The sequence below is a fragment of the Mya arenaria genome, chromosome 12 (genome assembly GCF_026914265.1).
Source record: "Mya arenaria isolate MELC-2E11 chromosome 12, ASM2691426v1".
Classification (NCBI taxonomy): domain Eukaryota; kingdom Metazoa; phylum Mollusca; class Bivalvia; order Myida; family Myidae; genus Mya; species Mya arenaria.
This window is the reverse complement of record NC_069133.1, coordinates 13,742,150-13,764,633: the sequence shown is the minus strand read 5'-3', so window position 1 is coordinate 13,764,633 and position 22,484 is coordinate 13,742,150. Positions and strand designations below refer to the sequence as shown.

Genomic DNA, 22,484 nt, shown 5'->3' with positions numbered 1-22,484 from the left:
ATATGGGTAATCTGGGGTCAAAAACTAGGTCACAGAGCCCAAATATGAAAAAAAACTTGTTAACTCTCTAGAGGTTACATTTTCAGCCCAAATATTCTGGAAATTTGATACAGAGGTTGTTTTGATGATTTCTATGTCAGGTTTAATTATGGGTCATTTGGAGTCAAAAACTAGTTCACAGGGAATTGAAAAGCCTTGTAAACTATTTAGAGGCTACAATTTCAGCCCAAATATGCTGGAAATTTGTCAGAAAGGTTATTTTGATAATTTTTAGGTCAAGTTCAAATATGGGTCATTTGGGGTCAAAAACTAGGTCACAGATCTCAGTTCTCACTATATAGTATACATTTCTCCAATATCAAGGATGGCACTGTGATGTAGGGATAAAGCATCTGATTCCTCATCTGTTGGTCATGTTGATATAATCCTATTAGCGGTTGTTTGCATGACTGCAGTTTTGCAGATTCTGTTGGATCTGTACCAGATGAGGGTCGAAATGGCCCTCAAAACCTAAAACGGTCTGTGCCAAAGACCGTTTTACAGGCGAGCTATCTAGGGCCATAATGGCCCTCTTGTTCTATTTTTAGTAACAGTGACCTTGACCTTGACCCCAAATGCGATCCCATGAAAGCCCTCTATTAACTCCTCCTACGTACCAAGTTAAGTCAAAATATGTCAACACTTACTAAAGTTTTTCAGTACTAATCATTTCAACATTTCTATTTTTAATAACAGTGTCATTGACCTTGATCCTAGGGGTCACCGCAGTCCCAGGAAAAATATCCAAAATATTCACTTTGTGAAAACCTGGTTTATAAACGGCAGTGGATCAGTGGTGTTGTGGTAAAATACATGCTTGTTATTCAAAGGGTACTTGGTTTGATTTCCCATTGCACCACTAAAAAAAAATACAAATCGTCTTCAAGAAGGGATGTTAAATGGGGGGTCCCGTGAGACAGTACTATACACTGGTGCATGCTACAGAACCAGGATAGCTCTAACCAGGGATATATTCTGTCTGTGCACTAAGCTCAAAAAAGCTTTATATGACTAACTTATTGAAACATTCGAGGAATGGGCCTTGCCCAATTGTGAAAATTAATATACTCACACCCAAAATTGATAAAGGAATATTTAAATCAACAATGCATACTACTGTGTACAAGATTTAATAACAAGTTCAAAATCAGGTGTCATGACAAATATTGCAGAAACACACAACAAAAAAATTAGTATCACAGACAAAAGGCTAGTATATGAAATTGATCCTACAGTATCTCCTAGGAAGGAAAAACAAAATCAAAAATCAAGAAAATTGCACTGATATTTTATTTAAACCCAATTTCTTGAAAAATCTTAATTCTCTTAACAGGATTAAGCTTAGCACACACTTGTATAGTATAATTTGTGTTATCAGATACTCAGCCTTAAGCTATCAGAATATTAGCCTTAAGATTTTTCCAGAAATTAAGGGCCCAGGAAACCTGGACTGAACTTATAATAAACTGCAGATTCGCAAATTGGTAAATATTTTTATGATACTAGCTTCATAAAGGAAGCTAGTTTGCCTGGTTATATCTTGAATTTTGGAAACAGGCAAACTACGTTTACCAAATTACCAGATGCTGAGAAGAACAAAAAACAACATCAAATTTAAGTCAAATAAATTAATAGTTAAATTACCTCCCTTTGAATTGAAAATAGAATAACAAAAATCCCTTATAATAAAAGTATCAGTAAATGTCATTTCAAAAACCTTCCAACATTATCTGTGGATAAATGTTAATATATTCACCTATTCAAAGCGAATCCATTAAAATATCAAAAAGATAAGATATTTCAATAAGATAATGAATTAAAACCTCTGATTAATAACAAAAACTTTATTTCATGAGACGTTCAACTCCCATCTAAAGCATGCTTTTCATATGATTAATTTGCAAAAAAGCTTCCATGATTTATATGTAAATAAATTTTTTTTTTTTATGTTGCTCTCTATTATAAGCGGTCTTTGGTGTGGGTGGTTAATCATAAATGTCAAAGTAACTTACTCTCCTATGATTTTAACAACATCATTAAATGCCAGCAATATGTTGTGAAATTATTACTCATACATACACAAGAATGCTTCCCAAAATTGTAATTTATAATTTCATTATTTGTGTTACAGAAAAAAAAATGTTAGGTGACAAATAAAAAAAGTCTGCACATGATAAATTACATCATAAATGCTGCTACGTTGAAAGGCAACATTTTGCTTCGACTAATAACTTAAAACAAATATAATTTTTCTTTTTATTCACCATTTTAAATGACACAAAGGACAGTCTATGCCGCTGAAAGACCCCGCTTAATTTTATTTCCAGAGTTTGAATATGTGATTAATTTATTCAAACACTTCGATAAACCTGTTTCCAAAATAACTTTTGACAGTACTCCATGAGGCTGCAGTTTTGTGAAATTGTTTTAAGAAACTAAACTCTAAATTATCTCAGGCAATTGAAGACCTAATCGAGCTTTCATCATAGTAAGCGGCATAGACTTCGCCATGTTTAATTTCATATGATGAATAAATACTCAAGTTTTCTTTGTTCAACGTCTTATTTAAAGCAAAATATTGCCTTCTGACGAAGCATTTATGACAAAAAATTTCACGTGGTAATACATACACACTGACCTCAGTGAATAAAGAGTGAAGTACAGCAGCCAGCTGATATTCATATATCATCTTAAGTCATTGCCTATCTTATGTCATTTTCTTAAGTTAAGTAATTTGCATATCATATGATACAATTGCGTCATAATATCTGAAATTCTTTATTTTCATTTATTTTATTGAAAATACATAGTTTAATGTAAAAAACACATATTCCTTTGTTTTAATTTGACTATGAAAATAATTTGGACTTGTTTTAAGAAATAAATTAAGATGTTTTATGACATACTGCCCCACAGTCGATCAGCATTCAAATAATTACAGAGATACTATTTTCATAACAATAATGGTATTATACTAAATGTTGTCTTCTTCATAATAATAATGCATTTATGACACTCATATTTAAAATCATTACATACACATGTATAACAAACATGAATTTTGAGCGATAAAACTTTAACTACTAACTAAGTAATGTATTTATGGAAAATATTAATAACTGATAACAAGAGGGTAACAGTGTATTTAACAGCTGGAAACACATATATTAAATGACTGGTGAGTCCTAAAAAATTTAAAGTGATCAACTACAGGGGCATAGCTAGCCGTCTATTCATGTGGATTCATAATTGTGCTGGGGGTGTTAGTGGGCATGCCCTTTCAGAAAATTTTGAAAACTATGGTGCAATCTGGGCTTTATGAGGTGCTTTATTTAGTACTGGAAATTGGACAGTTTTAGGATCATGTAATCAAGTACACATACTGCAACTTTGGCTGATTTATTTCATTTTTTTGTCATAATCATGTGGATTCAGCCACGTGCTCCCATATAGGCAGCGACCCGCCTGAACTATCATCTCATAAGGTAGAAATACTGTGTTATCTGCACCTTTCCTTCAAATTTAACAGGGTATCCTTCATTATAAAGAACCATTGTTTTCAATATTTTTTCAACCTTTTCGGTAAATTATAACAATTGAATTAATTGTGGTACATCTTATTTATTAAGAGTGCAACTTTAACTGTTTAATTGAAATGGTATGTCCCACATCATCTACGATATAAAAACTGACTCAGTTCCTACGTGCTTATATATGACTGTTGCTTGCATATTATTTAAGTTTCGCAAGAAGCTTACGTCATTGACATCTTAGCAAAAGGTCTGGCGTCTTTCACAGTATGTTTTCCTTCAACACCTATTTTTTTTACAGTAGAATATTGTTATACAAGAAGAACATGGGATAATGTGATAATTTCTTAGCAATTTACATAGTGTTTGTTTATAACAAACATTTAAAACAATGGAACAATAATGCATTCTCAAAATAAATATAGTGGGTCCACCAAATTGTGGCCATTTTGTAATGCTTTTGATCCCTAGACATATTATATTGTTCAGTTCACAGTGTATAGATATTTCAGAAAGAAAATTAAATCTAAAATCAGCCTTAATTCCAAATAAACAAATGTCGTGACCAGGCAGTTATTGGGTTTGCCATAGAAATCAATTGATAATCTTGTTATAATAAGAGGATTAAGAAGTTTCGAGAAATTTGGGCCAGGACAATTTTTTTTATGTATAATGTAATAAAAAACCGAACTGGAAAAAAAGAGCTAGGATGACTATAGACTCTGTAAACTATGTGATACCAGGTATAAATATAAGTGTATAATCAGTACCTGAACTGGAATAAAAAAATCTGACAAAAAACTAGAGAAAAGAAGATGATGGGGGGGGGGGGGATGTGGTTACAATTTCTACAAGATATTTTTCTGTAAAATGTTCATCCTAAACTCAAAGTAGTCCAAAATGACATCAATGTCAAGTAGACATAATAACACTTAAAACAATCAATGTGGTGTGATACTAATAAGAAGTATAACCATAACAGTCAATAACCTGTCTGAATCGTAAATGCAAGTGATGCATGGTCTAAATATTCCTTTTTAGTTGTCACCATACAAGGGTCTTAAGATTTACAATCTAGGAGCCTTTATCAATCAGGATTGTAGTCCTTCAAATCTTAAATGATCTGCATTAAAATCAAAATTGGTGAGAGATTTGATAATTTTTTTTATTTACTTTGTGTTCATTTTTATTACGGGCAATTCAATTCACTCAAAAATGTACTATGAGAATAAGATCATTTCAATTTACGACCACAATCAATCTTTATCGAACAGCCAATAGATTCGTGGTCTTCTGAACAAATGTATACCATGTGTTTTAAGTATAAACTGGAACAGCATCAATCCAATTGATCCACAGTTAATAAGAGATTGTTTGGCCTATAACCTAACCAATACCCTTAAAGCTGCACTCTCACAGATTAAACGTTTTGACAACTTTTTTATTTTTTGTCTTGAAACGAGCCAATTTTTGCGACAATCCATGGAAACCAGTTATATAAGACTGCTGACAAAAATTAGATCACAGATTTTTATATTTAAGTAAAAAAATTGACGTTTTATGCATTTTTCTTAAACCGTTAGCCATAAAACATTAATTTTCGAATGGAAATATGAAAATCTGCGATCTGATCTTTTGTCAGCAGTCTTATATTATTGGATTGCAGATATTTACGCAAAAATTTGCCCTTTCAAAGACAAAAATAAAAAAAGTTGTAAAAATGGTAAATCTGTGAACGTGTAGCTTTAAGGGTGGGTAGGTTGGTGTTTTGTTGTTGTTTTAACTTTCTTACCATTATTGCCATAATTAAATAAACAAGGGCTGTTGTAGGCCAGGGTTCTTGACTATACGCCACTCTGTCTTACCTTAATTGGAGTTATAAGGGAAAATGCCAGCTTGCCCTAAAACTTAAACCGAGAGCCAACGCCAGGGCCAGAAGTATACCTTTCTTATTCTTCGAATAGTCTAGCTAAAAATACACATCAGAGAGGTTTAAAAACTTTCTGGGTCGCTGGAATTTATATGAGTCCGTCAGGTGAGTTGGAAACAAAATAAAGTCAAAGTCTCATAAGCATACGAGCAAGAGCAATGTTAACACAGCAGTCAACAGAAGATAATTAATACTGTTGAATGTTGGACTTAAAAAAAGTGGAACTAGCTTGTCCGCGTTTTCAGCTGTGATCGAAATATGAAGAGTCGCAAAAATTCAGTCAGTAGAGACGGAATGTTTCTCCAGTTTTGACCCACTGATTGACGAAAACTGTAACAAATAAAAATATATATAACAAACTTGACTAGGGCAAATTTCTAAGCTCACCAAAACTTTGACACGCATGAGACCATAGAAATATACTAGGTTCGTATTTACAAATGTTTTCAGTCTGAGCTAAAAGCTGCACTCTCACAGATTGACAGTTTTGACTTTTCTATTTGTCTCAGAATCAGGTGATTTTGGCACCAAAGGTTAAGCCTTCATTGCAGTCATATAAGATGCTTTATAGCCATAAAACATCAAATTTAAAGCCTAAATATAAAAAATTGCGATCTGACCTTTTGTCAAAAGTCAGATATCACTTATTTCCATGCATTTTCGCAAACATTGGCTTGTTCCAAGACCAAATAAAAAACCTTGTCAAAACGTTCAATCTGTGAGAGCGCAGCTTTAAGACTCAAGACTCAAAATTACAAGTATTCATTTTGTTTTAAAAATTGTTTTTTTGATGAGCAATAATTGTAAAACTGGCCATATATGTTGCAAATTCCAATTGTAACCAGTATTGACTCATTTTTGTAAAAAATAAATACATTAAAGAAAACAAATAACATTTAATGATTCACTTCACAGGGCTGGAATCTCAAACTTTGTCATAAAACGTTAGTGAATATGGGCCTTAAAGGGACTTGACACCAGATGATACAATTGCAATGAAGTAAGAATATTATCAAAAACTTAAATAAAATTGACATAGTTGTGTACAATGCAATGGATATTACTTACTGATATATCACATTGCTTACAACACATGCATCTTTCGCAGTTTTTGCCTTTTTTTCCCATTCGAAATTTACTGGGGTTGTCTAACACATAAATACCAGTAAGTTTACAAATAGCGTCGGTATATTTATGCACAATATTTAAACGGGGAAACTCAGATAAGACAGCAACTACATTGTTGTGTTCATTCTTTAAATCATGCAAATTGAGCTACTAGTTTGCATTGACAATTCTAGGCTTGTTTTGAGGAAATACTACATGTATTTGCCGATTTTATGTCCATTTGGTGTCTAGTCCCTTTAAAGAAATCTTAACCAAGATAATGGCAGTGGGTTGATTTTTTAGCAAAATTAACAACACACACAAAACATGGCAATAAAGACATACATTAAAAAGGTTTTTTTTTCCTTCAACATCGCAATTGTATAAAAAGCTTTGCGTTTAACATTTAGAAATTTTCATTGTTTTATTGCAACATAAAAATTAAATGCAATATTCAATCTAATATCAAAGGGATGTTATTACAAAAACTTGTACAATCATACATAAATCCCATACTTTTTTTTAACTACTGAAGACAGTGCTACTTTAATAAAGAATGCATGTATCTTTGATGTTGATTCATAGTAAAACTTACCTATTCATTTTCTTTGCAGATTTGACAAAACCAAACACATTTAATCTACAATTAAATAAACAAACATTTAAGTTATGTAATAAATCTTAAGCATTCAAAATTAAGATCAAATCAATAATGAATTCAGAATTTAATAAAACCAGTTCACTAAGAAGATTAGCAAATTATAGTTCTTAATAGAAACAAGAATGCCAACTGTTGCAATATATGCCTGTCCAAATTTTAGGGCACCACGTCTGGATATAAGTGGTTGCATGTAAGCCTAATTTAGAAAGCGGACACAAAAATAGTTGAACAAACTTCTAAAGTTGTTGATTGGACAAGACCGACTTTAGGTTATTGCTATATATATATTAATTAGGCATTAGCCTATGAGTGACTCCAGCGATAAGGCTGGTTATCAAACTTGTCCAAGATATTATGCCCATACACATTATGACAAAACTTGGTGATCATTGGACAAATACTTCTAAAGCTATTGATCGGACAAGACCTTTTTATAATTAAAGGGAAATATCTCTCTAGTGAATTGAGCAAAATGGCTGGTTATCAAACTGGTCCAAGATATTATACCATACACATTCATAAAATCAATAGGGGTCATCTACTGGTCAGGCCCAACCTTCATGTCAAGTTTGATGACCATCATAATGCCAAGGAATTGTTGAGTTATCACTCGGACAAATAGCTTTGGTCTACCGAGGGCCTATCGACCGACATGTGCAAAGCAATATACCCCTTCTTCAAAGGGAGGCATAACTATAAGATATGTCATTCTATAATGAACAGCCGTATACAAATGTAGAATAAATTACTATAATAAGGGTCTCTTACAATCAAATCAACATAATTTAATAATTTATTATGCTCAAAAAATGCTAAGCCTAACCTAAACAGATAATTTCAAGGCTACACAGCTGCCTGAAAACCCACAAGGAATGATTTGGTTATTATTTGTAACATCTACAGAGGGGCCAGTCCAGTATTCAACGTTAGAGGGGGTATAACCTAGGGGCGTAAACATTTTGACTTGACTATGTTTAAAAGTTCTAGTCTGAAATGATGCACTTTGGACTTATTTTATCACTTTTTCTCCTGTATTAAATAAAAAGTAAACTTCAAAGATTTTAGGGGGGAGCATGCGCCTGGTGCACCCCCACCCTGGATCCGCTAGTGCTTACAGCCATGCTTATAAAATGGTCAATGCAAAGGTAATGTTGTAAAATTCTCATAGGAAATCTCTTACGAAGGAGTTAACTATTTTAACTTATGTCTGAACAAGCCATATTAAAGGTCTTTAAACTAAATGTTAGTTCAAATCGGTGTAATAAAACATAAAAATCAGATAAATTATGATGTGTAACATGTGTAGACTTGATTAGAAATTTTAAGAGTTGAATAAATGTTACCTCTAGTCATAAAACTGGGTTAAATTGTCGAATTTACCATCAACTTGCTCTAAATGAACTCAATAAATATGCATAAAAAACAAGTAAAAGAATTGCAGAATATTTGAATAATTATGAACATCATTTCAAAAGTGAATGCCTTTTCTGCTAGTTGTGTGATTAAATGATTAAATTCTGATTCTTAATTACTTTCAATTTTTAAACAGTAAAATGATCTTCAATTTTGGATCGTAAATGTGTAGGATCATAAATGTGTGAAAAAAATGCCCCATAAAAACGCAGACAAATAATTTTCTCTTCATTTAAGCTATTAAAAATTTATTAGATTTTAATTATAACCTACACAACAAAATGTAATAAAAACTCAAATAGGTGTGTCAGATGTATGATTGAAAACGGCTGAATTTATTTGACTTTTCAATGTTCAATCACAATAATTTTTTTGAAGATGAAGAAATCATATGTTTGAAGTGTTTAAAACTGAACAGATTACGCATATTTATAGAGTGAATGTTTACATAATTAGTGGTAGACAAAATTCTAAACATAATTGATTCATAATTAATTAACACATAAATAATTAAATCAATTTCAGACATTTAAAAAGGGAAGTGTTGTGGTAAAATGTATGTCCATGATTTGATTCGAAAGTCTTAAACTTTGCTGTATTCATTATAGCTGCACTCTCACAGATATATATATACCATTTTTACAACTTATTATTTTTTGTCTTGGAAAGATCAATTTTTTGCATAAATATCTGCAAACGAATGATAAATGGTTGCTGACAAAAAATCAGATCATAGATTTTCATATTTCTATTCGAAAATTAATGTTTTATGGCTAAAACCGTTACTAATGGTTTAAGAACAAGAGGCCCAAAAGGGCCTATGCTCTACTGGCATGGCTTTTGTGGTCATATCAATCCAGAGCATGTATGTATAGGTAAGAGGCAACAGACATATAGTTTATGTTTTGTGTTTGGGTTACCTGAAAACGTAGCACGTTCAACATCTGAGCCCAGAAAGTATTGTAAGCAGATTAGTTGCATGAACTTTTTTAATATGTGCCAAGTAAAAGTCATCTGACAAAAAAAAAATGCTTTCAAAACTGTACTCATAGTAAAAATTTCTGTAGTTTTAAAAGTTAAAAAAAGTTGGTAAAAAGGTCAAAGTCAAGGGCATCCTAGGACAACATTGATCAATTTGAACAAACATTCACAATCAATTGTGCTGAGATGGATGCACGAACACACAAAAAGATTTTCAAACCTTTCCAGATTTATGTTGAACCCTGGGTGTGGCCAGTAATGACACCAGGTGCATAACTTAAACATTCACAACCAATTTTGTTAAGATGAATGCGCAAACTACAGAACTTACAGCTAAACAAGAGCTGTCACAGTATGTGACGAATGCCCCCGAATGTGACATTGACCTACGAACAAGGTCAGTACATGAAAAGTTGATCTTGCCTTTACGTGTCAAATACATATGGCAAGTTATTTTAAATTGCCTCTGAACATAACCTACACTGTTATGTCCTTATATTCAGAATTCCCTTGTGAATAAACACTTGCTTAGAGGTAGGGACATGGGTCTTGCACACGACATGTCGTCTTCATATGTGGAACACATGTAGCAAGTGATTTTAAAATCTGTCCATACAAGGGAAAGTTACAGCCCTGACACGACAACCTATACTCTATGTCCTTATATACAGCACTCCATTGTGAATAAACACTAAGTGTGACCTTGACCTTTGAGGCAGGGACACAGGTCTTGCACGCGACACGTTGTCTTGGTATGTGGAACACATGTGGCAAGTTATTTTAAAATCTGTCCAAACAAGGGAAAGTTACAGCCCGGACACGACAACATATACTCTATGTCCTTATATGCAGCACTCCATTGTGAATAAACACTATGTGTGACCTTATCCTTTGAGGCAGGGACACGGGTCTTGCACGCGACATGTCGTCTTGGTATGTGGAACACATGTGGCAAGTTATTTTAAAGTCTGTCCATACAAGAGAAAGTTACAGCCCGGACATGACAACCTATACTCTATGTCTTTATATGCAGCACTCCATTGTGAATAACCACTAAGTGTGACCTTGACCTTTGAGGTAGGGACACGGGTCTTGCACGCGACATGTCGTCTTGGTATGTGGAACACATGTGGCAAGTTATTTTAAAATCTGTCCATACAAGGGAAAGTTACAGCTCGGACACAACAACCTATACTCTATGTCCTTATATGCATCACTCCATTGTGAATAAACACTGTGTGACCTTGACCTTTGAGGCAGGGACACGGGTCTTGCACACGACACATCGTCTTGGTATGTGGAACAAATGTGGCAAGTTATTTTAAAATCTTTCCATACAAGAGAAAGTTACAGCCCGGACACGACAACCTATACTCTATGTCTTTATATGCAGCACTCCATTGTGAATAAACACTAAGTGTGACCTTGACCTTTGAGGTAGGGACACGGGTCTTGCACACGACACATCATCTTGGTATGTGGAACACATGTGGCAAGTTATTTTAAAATCTGTCCATACAAGAGAAAGTTACAGCCTGGACACGACAACCTATACTCTATTTTCTTATATGCAGCACTCCATTGTGAATAAACACTAAGTGTGACCTTGACCTTTGAGGTAGGGACACGGGTCTTGCATGCGACACGTTGTCTTGGTATGTGGAACACATGTGGCAAGTTATTTTAAAATCTGTCCATACAAGGGAAAGTAATAGCTCGGACACGACAACCTATACTCTATGTCCTTATATGCAGCACTCCATTGTAAATAAAAACTAAGTGTGACCTTGACCTTTGAGGTAGGGAAAGGGGTCTTGCACGTGACACATCGTCTTGGTATGTGGTACACATGTGGCAAGTTATTTTAAAATCTGTCCATACAAGGGAAAGTTACAGCCCGGACACAACAACCTATACTCTATGTCCTTATATGCAGCACTCCATTGTGAATAAACACTATGTGTGACTTTGACCTTTGAGGCAGGGACAGGGGTCTTGCACGCGACACGTCGGCATGGTATGTGGAACACATGTGGCAAGTTATTTTAAAATCTGTCCATACAAGAGAAAGTTACAGCCCTGACACGACAACCTATATTCTATGTCTTTATATGCAGCACTCCATTGTGAATAAACACTAAGTGTGACCTTGACCTTTGAGGTAGGGACACGGGTCTTGCACACGACACGTCGTCTTGGTATGTTGAACACATGTGGCAAGTAATTTTAAAATCTGTCCATATAAGGGAAAGTTACAGGCCGGACACGACAACCTATACTCTCTGTCCTTATATGCAGCACTCCATTGTAAATAAACACTAAGTGTGACCTTGAACTTTGAGGTAGGGACACAGGTCTTGCACGCGACACGTCTTCTTGGTATGTGGAACACATGTGGCAAGTGATTTTAAAATCTGTCCATACAAGGGAAAGTTACAGCTCGGACACGACAACCTATACTCTATGTCGTTATATGCAGCACTCCATTGTGAATTAACACTCTGTGTGACCTTGACCTTTGAGGTAGGGACACGGGTCTTGCACGCGACATATCGTCTTGGTATGTGGAACACATTTGGCAAGTTATTTTAAAATCTGTCCATACAAGGGAAAGTTACAACCCTGACACGACAACCTATACTCTATGTCCTTAAATGCAGCACTCCATTGTGAATAAACACTAAGTGTGACCTTGACCTTTGAGGTAGGGACACGGGTCTTGCAGGTGACACGTCGTCTTGGTATGTGGAACACATGTGGCAAGTTATTTTAAAATCTGTCCATACAAGAGAAAGTTACAGCCCGGACAAGACAACCTATACTCTATGTCCTTATATGCAGCACTCCATTGTGAATAAACACTAAGTGTGACCTTGACCTTTGAGGTAGGGAAACGGGTCTTGCATGCGACACGTCGTCTTGGTATGTGGAACACATGTGGCAAGTTATTTTAAAATCTTTCCATACAAGGGAAAGTTACGGCCCGGACATGACAACCTATACTCTATGTCCTTATATGCAGCACTCAATTGTGAATAAACACTAAGTGTGACCTTGACCTTTGAGGTAGGGACACGGGTCTTGCACGCGACACATCGTCTTGGTATGTGGTACACATGTGGCAAGTAATTTTAAAATCTTTCCATACAAGGGAAAGTTACAGCCCGGACACGACAACCTATACTCTATGTCGTTATATGCAGCACTCCATTGTGAATAAACACTAAGTGTGACCTTGACCTTTGAGGTAGGGACACGAGTCTTGGTATGTGGAACACATGTGGCAAGTTATTTTAAAATCTGTCCATACAAGGGAAAGTTACAGAGCCGGCCTGGACGGACGGACGGAAGGTGCGACTTTAATATGCCCACCTTGGGGGGCATAAAAATGGCCTTTGGGCTTTCAACAAGAGCAAGGCAGAGTAATTCACAAAATCAACTGCAGAAGCAAAAAGCAAATTGTCTCTCAAAATCCTAGACTTGCAAGTTGTCTCTCTTAACTCTAGACTTCAATTTACATATACATGTAAACTTGGTAAAAAATAGAATTGCTCATGCAGACCTGGCTAAAAATAGAAAGCATTTCTTTAAAACTTTCATGGCCCATCATCTAGGCATTCATGGGCGGATCTTGCTGGTTTTCGAAAGGAACCAAGCTCTAATGGATATCTAGATACTGTACAAGTTTCATCGAGATACAATCAAAACTGAAGACTGTATCATGTTCACAACCAATTGTATACACAATAGCATTTTTTTTATACTATCAAGGGCCATAATCTAGGCATGCATGGGCGGATCTGGCTGGTTTTCGAAAGGAACCGAGCTCTAATGGATATCTAGATACTGTACAAGTTTCATCGAGATACAATCAAAACTGAAGACTGTATTGTGTTCACAAGCAATACAGACGCACGAACGCACGGATGCACATACTACGTACACATTACCATCGCATAAGCTCTTCTGGCCTTTGGCCAGTAGAGCTAAAAATGCATAAAACATCAAATTTTGAACATTAATATAAAAATCTGCGACCTAATTTTTTGTCAGCAGTCTTATATACATAACTGGTTTCCATGGATTTTCGCAAAAATTGGCTCGTTCCAAGAAGAAAAAGTTGTCAAAACGTTCAATCTGTGAAAGTGCAGTTTTAAAGTCTGCACTCTCACAGATTGACAGCTAAACCTTTTTTTGTCTCAGAATCAACTGATTTTAGCTTAAATGCCTTGACAATTCAGTCAATTTAGAGAACTCACAATAGAAATGATCTCAATTGTTTGGAAAACTGCCGAAAAGTTCATTTTTCTTTAGCATTAGTAACGCTTTTAGCCATAAAACGTAAATTTTCGAATGTAAATATGAAAAGTTTGTCAGCAATCTTATATCACAGGTTTCCAGACATTTACCCAAACATTGACTCATTCCAAAAAAACAACAAAAAACACGATCGATCTGTGAGAGTTCAGCTATAAAATTTGCAGTATTCATTCAAGGCAGCAAAGCACAAATGCTTCTTAAAACTTTATTAAATACAAATAAGTGAAATGCTTCCTTTACCATATATTTGAGAACATCATCAGTGCTCTAAGTTGAAAGCAAAAACGGCAAAATAGAGAGACATCAAGATATTATGCCCATACACATTCTGACCAAGTTTGTGGTGATTGGACACAGGCTTCTAAAGTTATTGATCGGACAAGACCAGTTTTAGGTACTTTCTATAATTAAAGAATGATAACTCTTGAGTGAACCGAGCGATATAGCGGGTTATGGAATTTGTCCAAGATATTATGCCCATACACATTCTGACCAAATTGGGTGATGATGGGGGAAAAAGGCTTCTAGAGTTTATTGATCTGACAACATACTGAACGCTGCACGCTTGCCCGTACAGACGAAACTATAACACAGAGTTGGATTACATCCCATTCTTTCATAATGGTCGTATACCAATGAAATAAATCTTAAAAGTATAAATGCACATGGAATGCCCAGTTCTTTTTTTAGAATGGAAATGCCAAATAAATTGTATGCACCTAAGTTCCAAATGCACCTTAGTATAAATCTCATTGATCTTAGCCAGAGAATTAAAACCCAAATTTCTAATAATATTATTGTAGTGTTGGAAGTTGGCCGATTTCGAATCTGTTTTTTGATTTTTTTTTATACCTTATACATTTCCATCCCATATCTGTTTTGATATGTTTTATTTAAATGGAATGGGCTGCCTTTAAGACCATGATGCACTTTCAAATCATACTTACAGTGAAGATAATCTTGATTTCACTGGAGGTAGACTTAGGAAGTGAAAGCCGAGAACCAGAGACAGACAAAGGTACATCTTTCTCTGCTGCTTCTCAAACATTGTCTGCTGTATCTGTAAAAGTTCAACGAAAATCATATATATGAGGGGTGTTCCAAAATTACCCAGACAAGGAAAGTTTTCTCATATCTTCAAACTTTGAGGAAACGTTTATGATTTGTAGATCAGAATACGGTAAATAAATGAGACATATGTCTGTCGTAAAGTGGAAGCAGTCTCTATGGTAGCATCACTCAATGAAACACGACCCAAATTGTCATATGAGTATCAGAAGCATCCAAATCACTGCTTAATGCCTTGGACACATTTTAACATTTTAATAATTGCTCCTGTTCCAGGTGCATATTCTTTATTATAATTGTATCAATTAATTCCTGTTTATTTTTTAACAGCTTTTACTGTTCAAGGTCACCATGACCTTTGACCTACTGACCTTAAAACCCTAATAGGGGCTACCTACTATTGCTGGTAGGACAAAGTGTATTCTAGTAAACAATTGGACAAGCTTTTTGTGTCCAAGTTCACTTTGGCTATGACAATTGACCTTCTCACCTTAAAATGAATATGGGTCATCCACTGGTCATGACTAACCTCCCTATCAAATTTGAGTAACCATAATAGGAGGAGTATGTTTTCAATAGGACAAGCTTTTTTAGTCCAATTGTATGAACAGTATATACAGTTTAAAATAAATACCTCAAATTCTAAATTTAAGTCATGCTCTGGACAAAAATATAAGTATGATAAATAACATCGGGCAATAACTAAAAAAATACTGAAGCCAGAGTTATAGTTTCTGTTCACTGCACTTCAACTCAATGAGTTATATCGATCTATGAAGTTTGAAGCCAATACCTCAGACTTATCAAGTTATGGGCTGGACAAAAAAATAAGTATGAAAACTAACCAAGGGCAATAATTCAAAAATCACTGCAAAATACTGTCGCCAAAGTTATGGTTACTGTGCACTGCATTTCTGCTCAATGAAATCAATCTTTATATGAAGTTAGAAGTCGATATTTCAAAGCCTTTTGAATTATGCTCCAGACAAAAAAAAATAAGTTAAAATTAACAAAGGGCTATACCTAAAAAAAGCCTTTTCAAGGTCATAAGACAAGATTGCGCAAACCAACATGCACGCATACACACACTCCTTCCATTACTATATCCCCTTCGCTTTTCCATAGGGAATAAAAATGGCATATCAGGAGGCTAAAATCACCGAAATGACTGGTTGTACATCAAGTGAAAGGATCAACCGGGTGGTGCAATAACTTCTACTTTATACTAAAAGTGGAACACTTTTTTCCCCTTAAATTGTGTCCAAGGCGACAGACATTGAAAATGACTGGACATTGCACTGCTTAAAAGTCTCCCATGTTATTGCATGTACATTTTAGCACAGTTAGTACCTACAGTATTCAATCAAATAATGAATACATATTTAACCTATCTATGTTTGATTAAATAGAAATTTTCAGTTAGTTAATATTACCATAATAACATCATATGGAAAGGGACTGAAGTCTTCAAAGTCTTTAAACTTACCCTCATCTGAGTTAGCTCCCTTCGCAATCTTTCTAGCCTATTCTCGGTGTCTTGATTTCTCTTAACAAGAAGCAGCACACTTTGTACCAAACAGACAATTGTTTTCTTCTGTGATTTGGCAATAGTCTTGTGTTCTTTGGCTTCCTCCTGGAAAAAAAATGTAAATACTATTTCACAGACTCTATGTTTTTTAAATATACTTTTTTAACTTCATTTTACTTTAATACAGGGTACTTTAAAAAAACATACACCGAACAACTACTTACATGTCCTCATTTTAACTTTTGTAAATCCATGCCTAAACTAATACAATACGATTAGGTATAATTTTCTCCTTTTAAAATTTTAAAGGATATTGTGAAGACAATCATGATTTATGATTTTTTATTTTGACTAAATTGACTAATAAAAATTTAGGATACATGTACATAATCCTGTTATTGCCTCAGATGTTTCAAGGGAATTGGGGGCTGTTATCATGGGTGTTTGTATATTTTGTATATTGTTGCAAAGTAAATAAGATTCGTTTTTTCTTTAGCACCTCAGTTGCCGCTTAAGCAGATTTTGAAATACTCACTAGCAGCCCAAAGCTGAAAACATAGAATCAATTTGGAACAGCCTGAATAGAATGATGTTTGGTTGTCCAGTTAGCACACTTGCTTTTCATCTAAGTGACCCAGGTTTGTTTCCTGGCCTGGGTACATGTAAATTAGATTTGTCGTAACCAAGCCGGACAAGTGGGTTTCCTCTGGGTTAACTCCGGTTTCTCTCACATTACAAGACCACACTCTCCCATAACTTTGTGCCAACAAGAGTGATAAATATAATTTTGTAAAAAGTTGTTTTACACTTGTTTCAAATTGTTAGCTGTAAAATTAATAATTTTAAAATTAGAATTTCTTACCACAATTTGCTTATATCTAACCAGTAAGATCCTTATTAGTAGGAATATGAGATGTTGACCTGATGTTGACACCTCAGTCTGAAAAAAAATAAAAACACAAAAAACTTCAGTACAGTAGATATGCTGCATTGCGCGATTTTTGGCCTTTAGACATAATTATTACAAATGAAATAATCATTAATAAAATGACAAAAATAATGATTTTTTCTATGTAAATCAATTTCTTCCTGACTTCTTTCTTTTTAAGGTTTGTCATTGGTGCATCATTTCCTGATAATTTATGATCATTGGTTTACTCATGTTTCCATAGCAACCATGGATTTCGTCCCGACATATTTTGACTGGATTGATAGTCTGTGTTTAAAACGGCCAAATGTATTAAAAATACAAAATGATTCATTATTTTTATCTTAATTTATGTTCCTTAAAGATTCTGTGATAAGAAAATAATTTAAATTATACGCTAGTTGTAATATTGATACAATAATTTTGCACGTCATTTGAATAATGCAGTTTCATTACGACGTCATTTGAATGACGTCAGATTTAGTATTCAAAATGCGCAATACATGATCTCACTTGTAAACACGTAACTTACGCAATTTAAGTGATATCAATATGAAAATTTCAAAATATCTTTCTGAAATTACATGGCATTCAAATACCTTAAAACATTGTAATAGCAAAAATATGTCCGAAGGCCCAAAATGCGCGACACGGCTCATATACCTTTGCAAATCATTAAAAAATATATTTGAGTGACATGCATTAAAGTTGCATTCTCACAGATTGAAGGTTTTGACAACTTTTTTGTCTTGGAATGAGTCAATTTTTGCGAAAATGCTTAGAAACAAGTTATACATGTATAAGACTGCTGACAAAAATAAGATCGCAGATTTTTATATTTAAGTTCAAAATTTGATGTTTTGTGTATTTTTCTTAAACTGTTAGTAACGGTTTAAATCATAAAACATTAATTTTCGAATGGAAATATGAAAATCTGCATTCTGATCTTTTGTCAGCATTCTTTCATCATTGGTTTGCAGATATTTATCCAAAAAATTGATCTTTCCAAGACAAAAAATAAAAAAGTTGTAAAAACGGAAAATCTGTGAGAGTGCAGCTTTAAAATACCTCAAACATTTTACAAGAAAAAGTTAAACTTTACAGTTATAAAAATAACTACGGTAATTTTAATGTTTTGATATAATGACCACTCAATTACTAAATTCAATTATAAGGGGTCACAATACAAAAAGTTCCATCTTCTTCTATATTTAATGTCACTTAGAACCTTTTCGCATTCAATCCTCTCTTACAGTATGCCTCCCTTTTCAATCAAAGAGGAAACAAAAGCCATTATTAAAAGAGATTTTGAATGAAACTATTATATTTCCCAGTATATTATTAAATCACAGGACACAAAACATCTTAAGTGTCTTAAAAAAACAACCAAAACATCTCACCTGCAGGAACTTTTGCCCAGGTCTTTCATGAGAAATTTCAATGAAGTCATTTAACAAACTATCAACGGTTTCATCTCCTTGGAAATTGTGGTCATCCCATTTTAGAGAATGATAATCGCTGAATTCAGAGTCTGCAAAACTTGTCTGTGTGCATGCATAGTGCGATGCGCAAGGACTTGAGCTACAGCCATCACACATGGAACATCGTGATTGTGCAACAACTGATTCATCTCCTGAGCTTCCTGAATTGAAAGATGATTTGTGAGGTCTGCCTAGTTCTTTGCTGAAATCATCTGCCTTGAATATAGGTGTACTGGGCTCATATTTCACTTCAGGCACTGTGATTCTTTGTGGAACAATAACATCCTCAAATATTGGTACATTGCTATTTCTTGTAAATGCATGTGCAGCTGAAGTGTCTAAGGTTCCCATAGTTTCAGAAATCTTTTCATTAACTTTTTCTCTAGAACTTAGTGGTTGGGTCATCAAACCGATGCTTGAAGAATCTTCTTTACTATATTCAGCTTCCGAAGATTCATTTTGAGCTGCTTGGTTGGCAAATGGTTCATAAAACACATTATTGAAAGCTCTTTGCTGATTTCCCCCAAAAGGACTTGAATAAAAGTTGTGTAGTCTTGATGTTAAAGGGGACTCAGGAATTCGTTGGTTGAAAAATAATCCAAATGAGTGTCCTAAAAGGAATGAGAATATAGAAAATCATTGAAAACAATAAGTACCGTACAACTTTTTTGCAAACAATAGGTTGACTGTTCAGTAACGTGATTAATTCCATACAGAAATGGATTGGGGGTCCGAAATGTTGATCAAATAATAAAATTGTAAGGGGGCAAAAAGTTGCCCATAAAAAACAACAACAAATGCACTTTTCTGGAAACAGCACTGCTTCATGTACAATGTAAACTGATAAATCGGCATTTTCAAACTTAAAGGTCACTAAAATTTGATTGGAACTCATAGTATAGAAATACCCCTGTAGATTCAACATTGATTGCCCACTTCAAATAAAGGCATTCCTTATGTAATAGTCAATTGTAACCACCGCCCCCCTGGGCCAGGGGTACAGTACACTCCACGCGGAACTACCACTTTCCTCGGCGCCTCGGCGGCGTTTTTAATTTATCGCGGATTTCCGCCGAGTACGCAACCTTTTTCCTCGCTAAATTTCGCCGAGTTGCACCAAGTTAGTCGTTTTCTATGGAGGGTTTTATTGCCGGTAGCGCCGGTGATCGTATCGATTTATTGACCTCCGCGTTTTGTGCATAGCTACAACAGTACATTGCTTCTGTTAAAACAGTATTAAATTATTAGATAATTAATTTTTCAAAGTACAGAAAGTTTCTTTAAAAAACAATTATTGTAAATTTTCATCAGCATGGTCAAACAACTGTTGTTTTTCACATTATGTAATTAAAAGATATACCATAGCGTGCGTTTGTGTTTGTTATTGTCATCTTTCTCTTACTATATTAAGGTGTTGAGAACTTAAATTAGATTGGAGTAATGAAGGTGTTGAGAACTTTGTAAGTGTGAATATTTTTCGGTCTTTTCTCCCTAATTTGCATTTTACCTGACTTATTAATTTATCCGTACTTATCAATTGTTCTAAACTTATTTATAACGCATATAAGTGTAAATCCTTCATCAAGATAATTAAAATCCCATTAAACACCATTTTATACATGCATTGAAATGAATAACACATTCTATCGGCTTTAGATCAAACAGTCACTCTGTGTGACGTCACATAACTCACAGTTTTACCCACGAGGATCTCATGGAGAGCATGTATATTGTTATGCAGGATTAATGTGTCTGAGTGGTGTTTTCGAATGTTACTGGAGTATTGCATTTCCAACTTCAAATTCATCACATTAATTAGTTACCTATATCATTGAATGTGTTGACTTTTATTGATGATCCAATAAGTATAACTGTACATAATTGCTTCATACAGTCTATAAGTGTGGTATAAGTTTTAAAGTTTATTGGCAGATTGTTTTACAAAAATGTCATGTCTTTGTTTTCTTAATCCCTTGATTGCCATTGTTGTTTATTTAATCCTCCAATAAATATTTCACACTTTCTCTTTCTACATGCAATACATCGTTTAAGATGGGTATTTACTAATTAACTTGTCACAGTGGTGTACTATACGGTTAGGTAATCTAGTCAGGATAAAAGATGAAAATCAATAATCTTCGTCGGTGAAACTTGGTAAGTGTGAAAGTTACGATTGATGTCCTTTGGGTGTCCGAAAATTAGGTACGCGAAATAAATTATTTTTATAAACAATTACGGGTGTAGCAAAAATTATCAAATAAATGAAACAAAATTAGATACAGTGGGAGATTCTTATCGGTTTTCCTCCGAGTTGCGCGGTGTTTTTACCTCTGAGTAACGCGGCGATTGTAAATGTACGGTCCACTGATCAGCCTCAGTGGGTGAACGAGTAAAAACGCAGAGGAAAGAGGATTATGATCAATTGGATGTCGTGTCCGCGATGACCAAAATCCGCCAAGGAAAACGGAAAGTGGTAGTTCCGCGTGGAGTGTACTGTATACCAGGGATAGCGGGGGAAATGGGCTGTGTTTTCACCTTCTAGATGTCCCCACAGTGCAGAGTGAATGAGGTGGTTTTGTTTTTGCTCCGACAATAGCGAAGAATGGGCCTAACCTAGAAAATCCACTGGTATGGGGGCATTTGGCTAAGATTTTACCAGCAGTTAGCCACAAAAATGCGAGTTTTGGGAACATTTGGATATTCATTTTGTTCCCTAAACGCCATAAGTCGACAATTCCATATCAATGTAAAATATATTCTTCAACTGTTACTTCACAATACTTAACACTTCACTTTTAAATAAAAACACAAAAGTTATACTTTAATTATTTTAGCCAATACCTTTTACTGGTATTCCCCGGACCTGGGGGGGGGGGGGGGGGGGGGCATGGTTACAAATGACTGGTGCATTAGTTTTATGTTTCGCCCCATTTGTTGACAATTGGAAGACAGAATGACACTAAGAGTATTTTATGAAATTGCCTACAAAATTGTCCTTAAACTGAAATAATGATCTGACACTGTTATTCCTACTGTAGATAATCATAAATTATATTTTACAGAGATTTTGTCACTTCAATTTACAACAAAAACAATGGAACTGCAAATGCTAAATATGTAACTTATGATTTACTTTTCGTCGAATTTTCGCCTGATCCTTTTCCTTCGTATGACATTGTAAAATAAAGATCTGAAACACGGTTTAGGAATAAAAAAACGAAATCAACAAAGATAGAAACGAAAGTGTACCAATAATTAAGCTAAAACGTCCGCTATGGAAACGGTTATAAAATACACAGAGCGCCGCAGCGGTTCACTCCCGTTTCTTTGCATATTTTGGAGTAATATTCTTTTTATTGTTCTAACTATGTATCTGTTTTCTGATGATAATTAACCTTTTTTTGTATTTTTTTTACCAGTTCCATCTGGAAATAAAGATGGCTGATGAAACCTTACGATGAAAGTCATATTTAAATCTGCACTCTCACAGATATCCAC

The 22,484-nt window shown here is 34.6% G+C and overlaps 1 protein-coding gene across 1 annotated transcript; it reads right to left on the bottom strand.

Moving 5' to 3' along the window:
* Positions 1 to 1,153: 1,153 nt before the first annotated feature.
* Positions 1,154 to 22,242, bottom strand: LOC128211958 (uncharacterized). Its single transcript, XM_052917126.1, has 7 exons — positions 22,120 to 22,242; positions 18,906 to 19,597; positions 17,440 to 17,517; positions 16,536 to 16,682; positions 14,929 to 15,041; positions 7,202 to 7,246; positions 1,154 to 5,829 (listed from the first exon to the last, which is right to left on the bottom strand). The coding sequence occupies exons 1-7, from the start codon at positions 22,160 to 22,162 to the stop codon at positions 5,724 to 5,726; spliced, it is 1,224 nt and encodes a 407-aa protein (XP_052773086.1). The 5' UTR covers positions 22,163 to 22,242; the 3' UTR covers positions 1,154 to 5,723.
* Positions 22,243 to 22,484: the final 242 nt, after the last annotated feature.

What these genes read in the sequence shown, in the direction of transcription:
- LOC128211958 (XM_052917126.1), bottom strand. Translation starts at nt 22,162, where the DNA reads ATGTCATACGAAGGAAAAGGATCAGGCGAAAATTCGACGAAAA. An exon ending in AGGCGAAAATTCGACGAAAA is followed by an intron (nt 19,598 to 22,119) that starts GTAAATCATAAG and finishes CATTCCTTTTAG; the next exon opens with GACACTCATTTGGATTATTT. An exon ending in AAATCAAGATTATCTTCACT is followed by an intron (nt 7,247 to 14,928) that starts GTAAGTATGATT and finishes ATTTAATTGTAG; the next exon opens with ATTAAATGTGTTTGGTTTTG.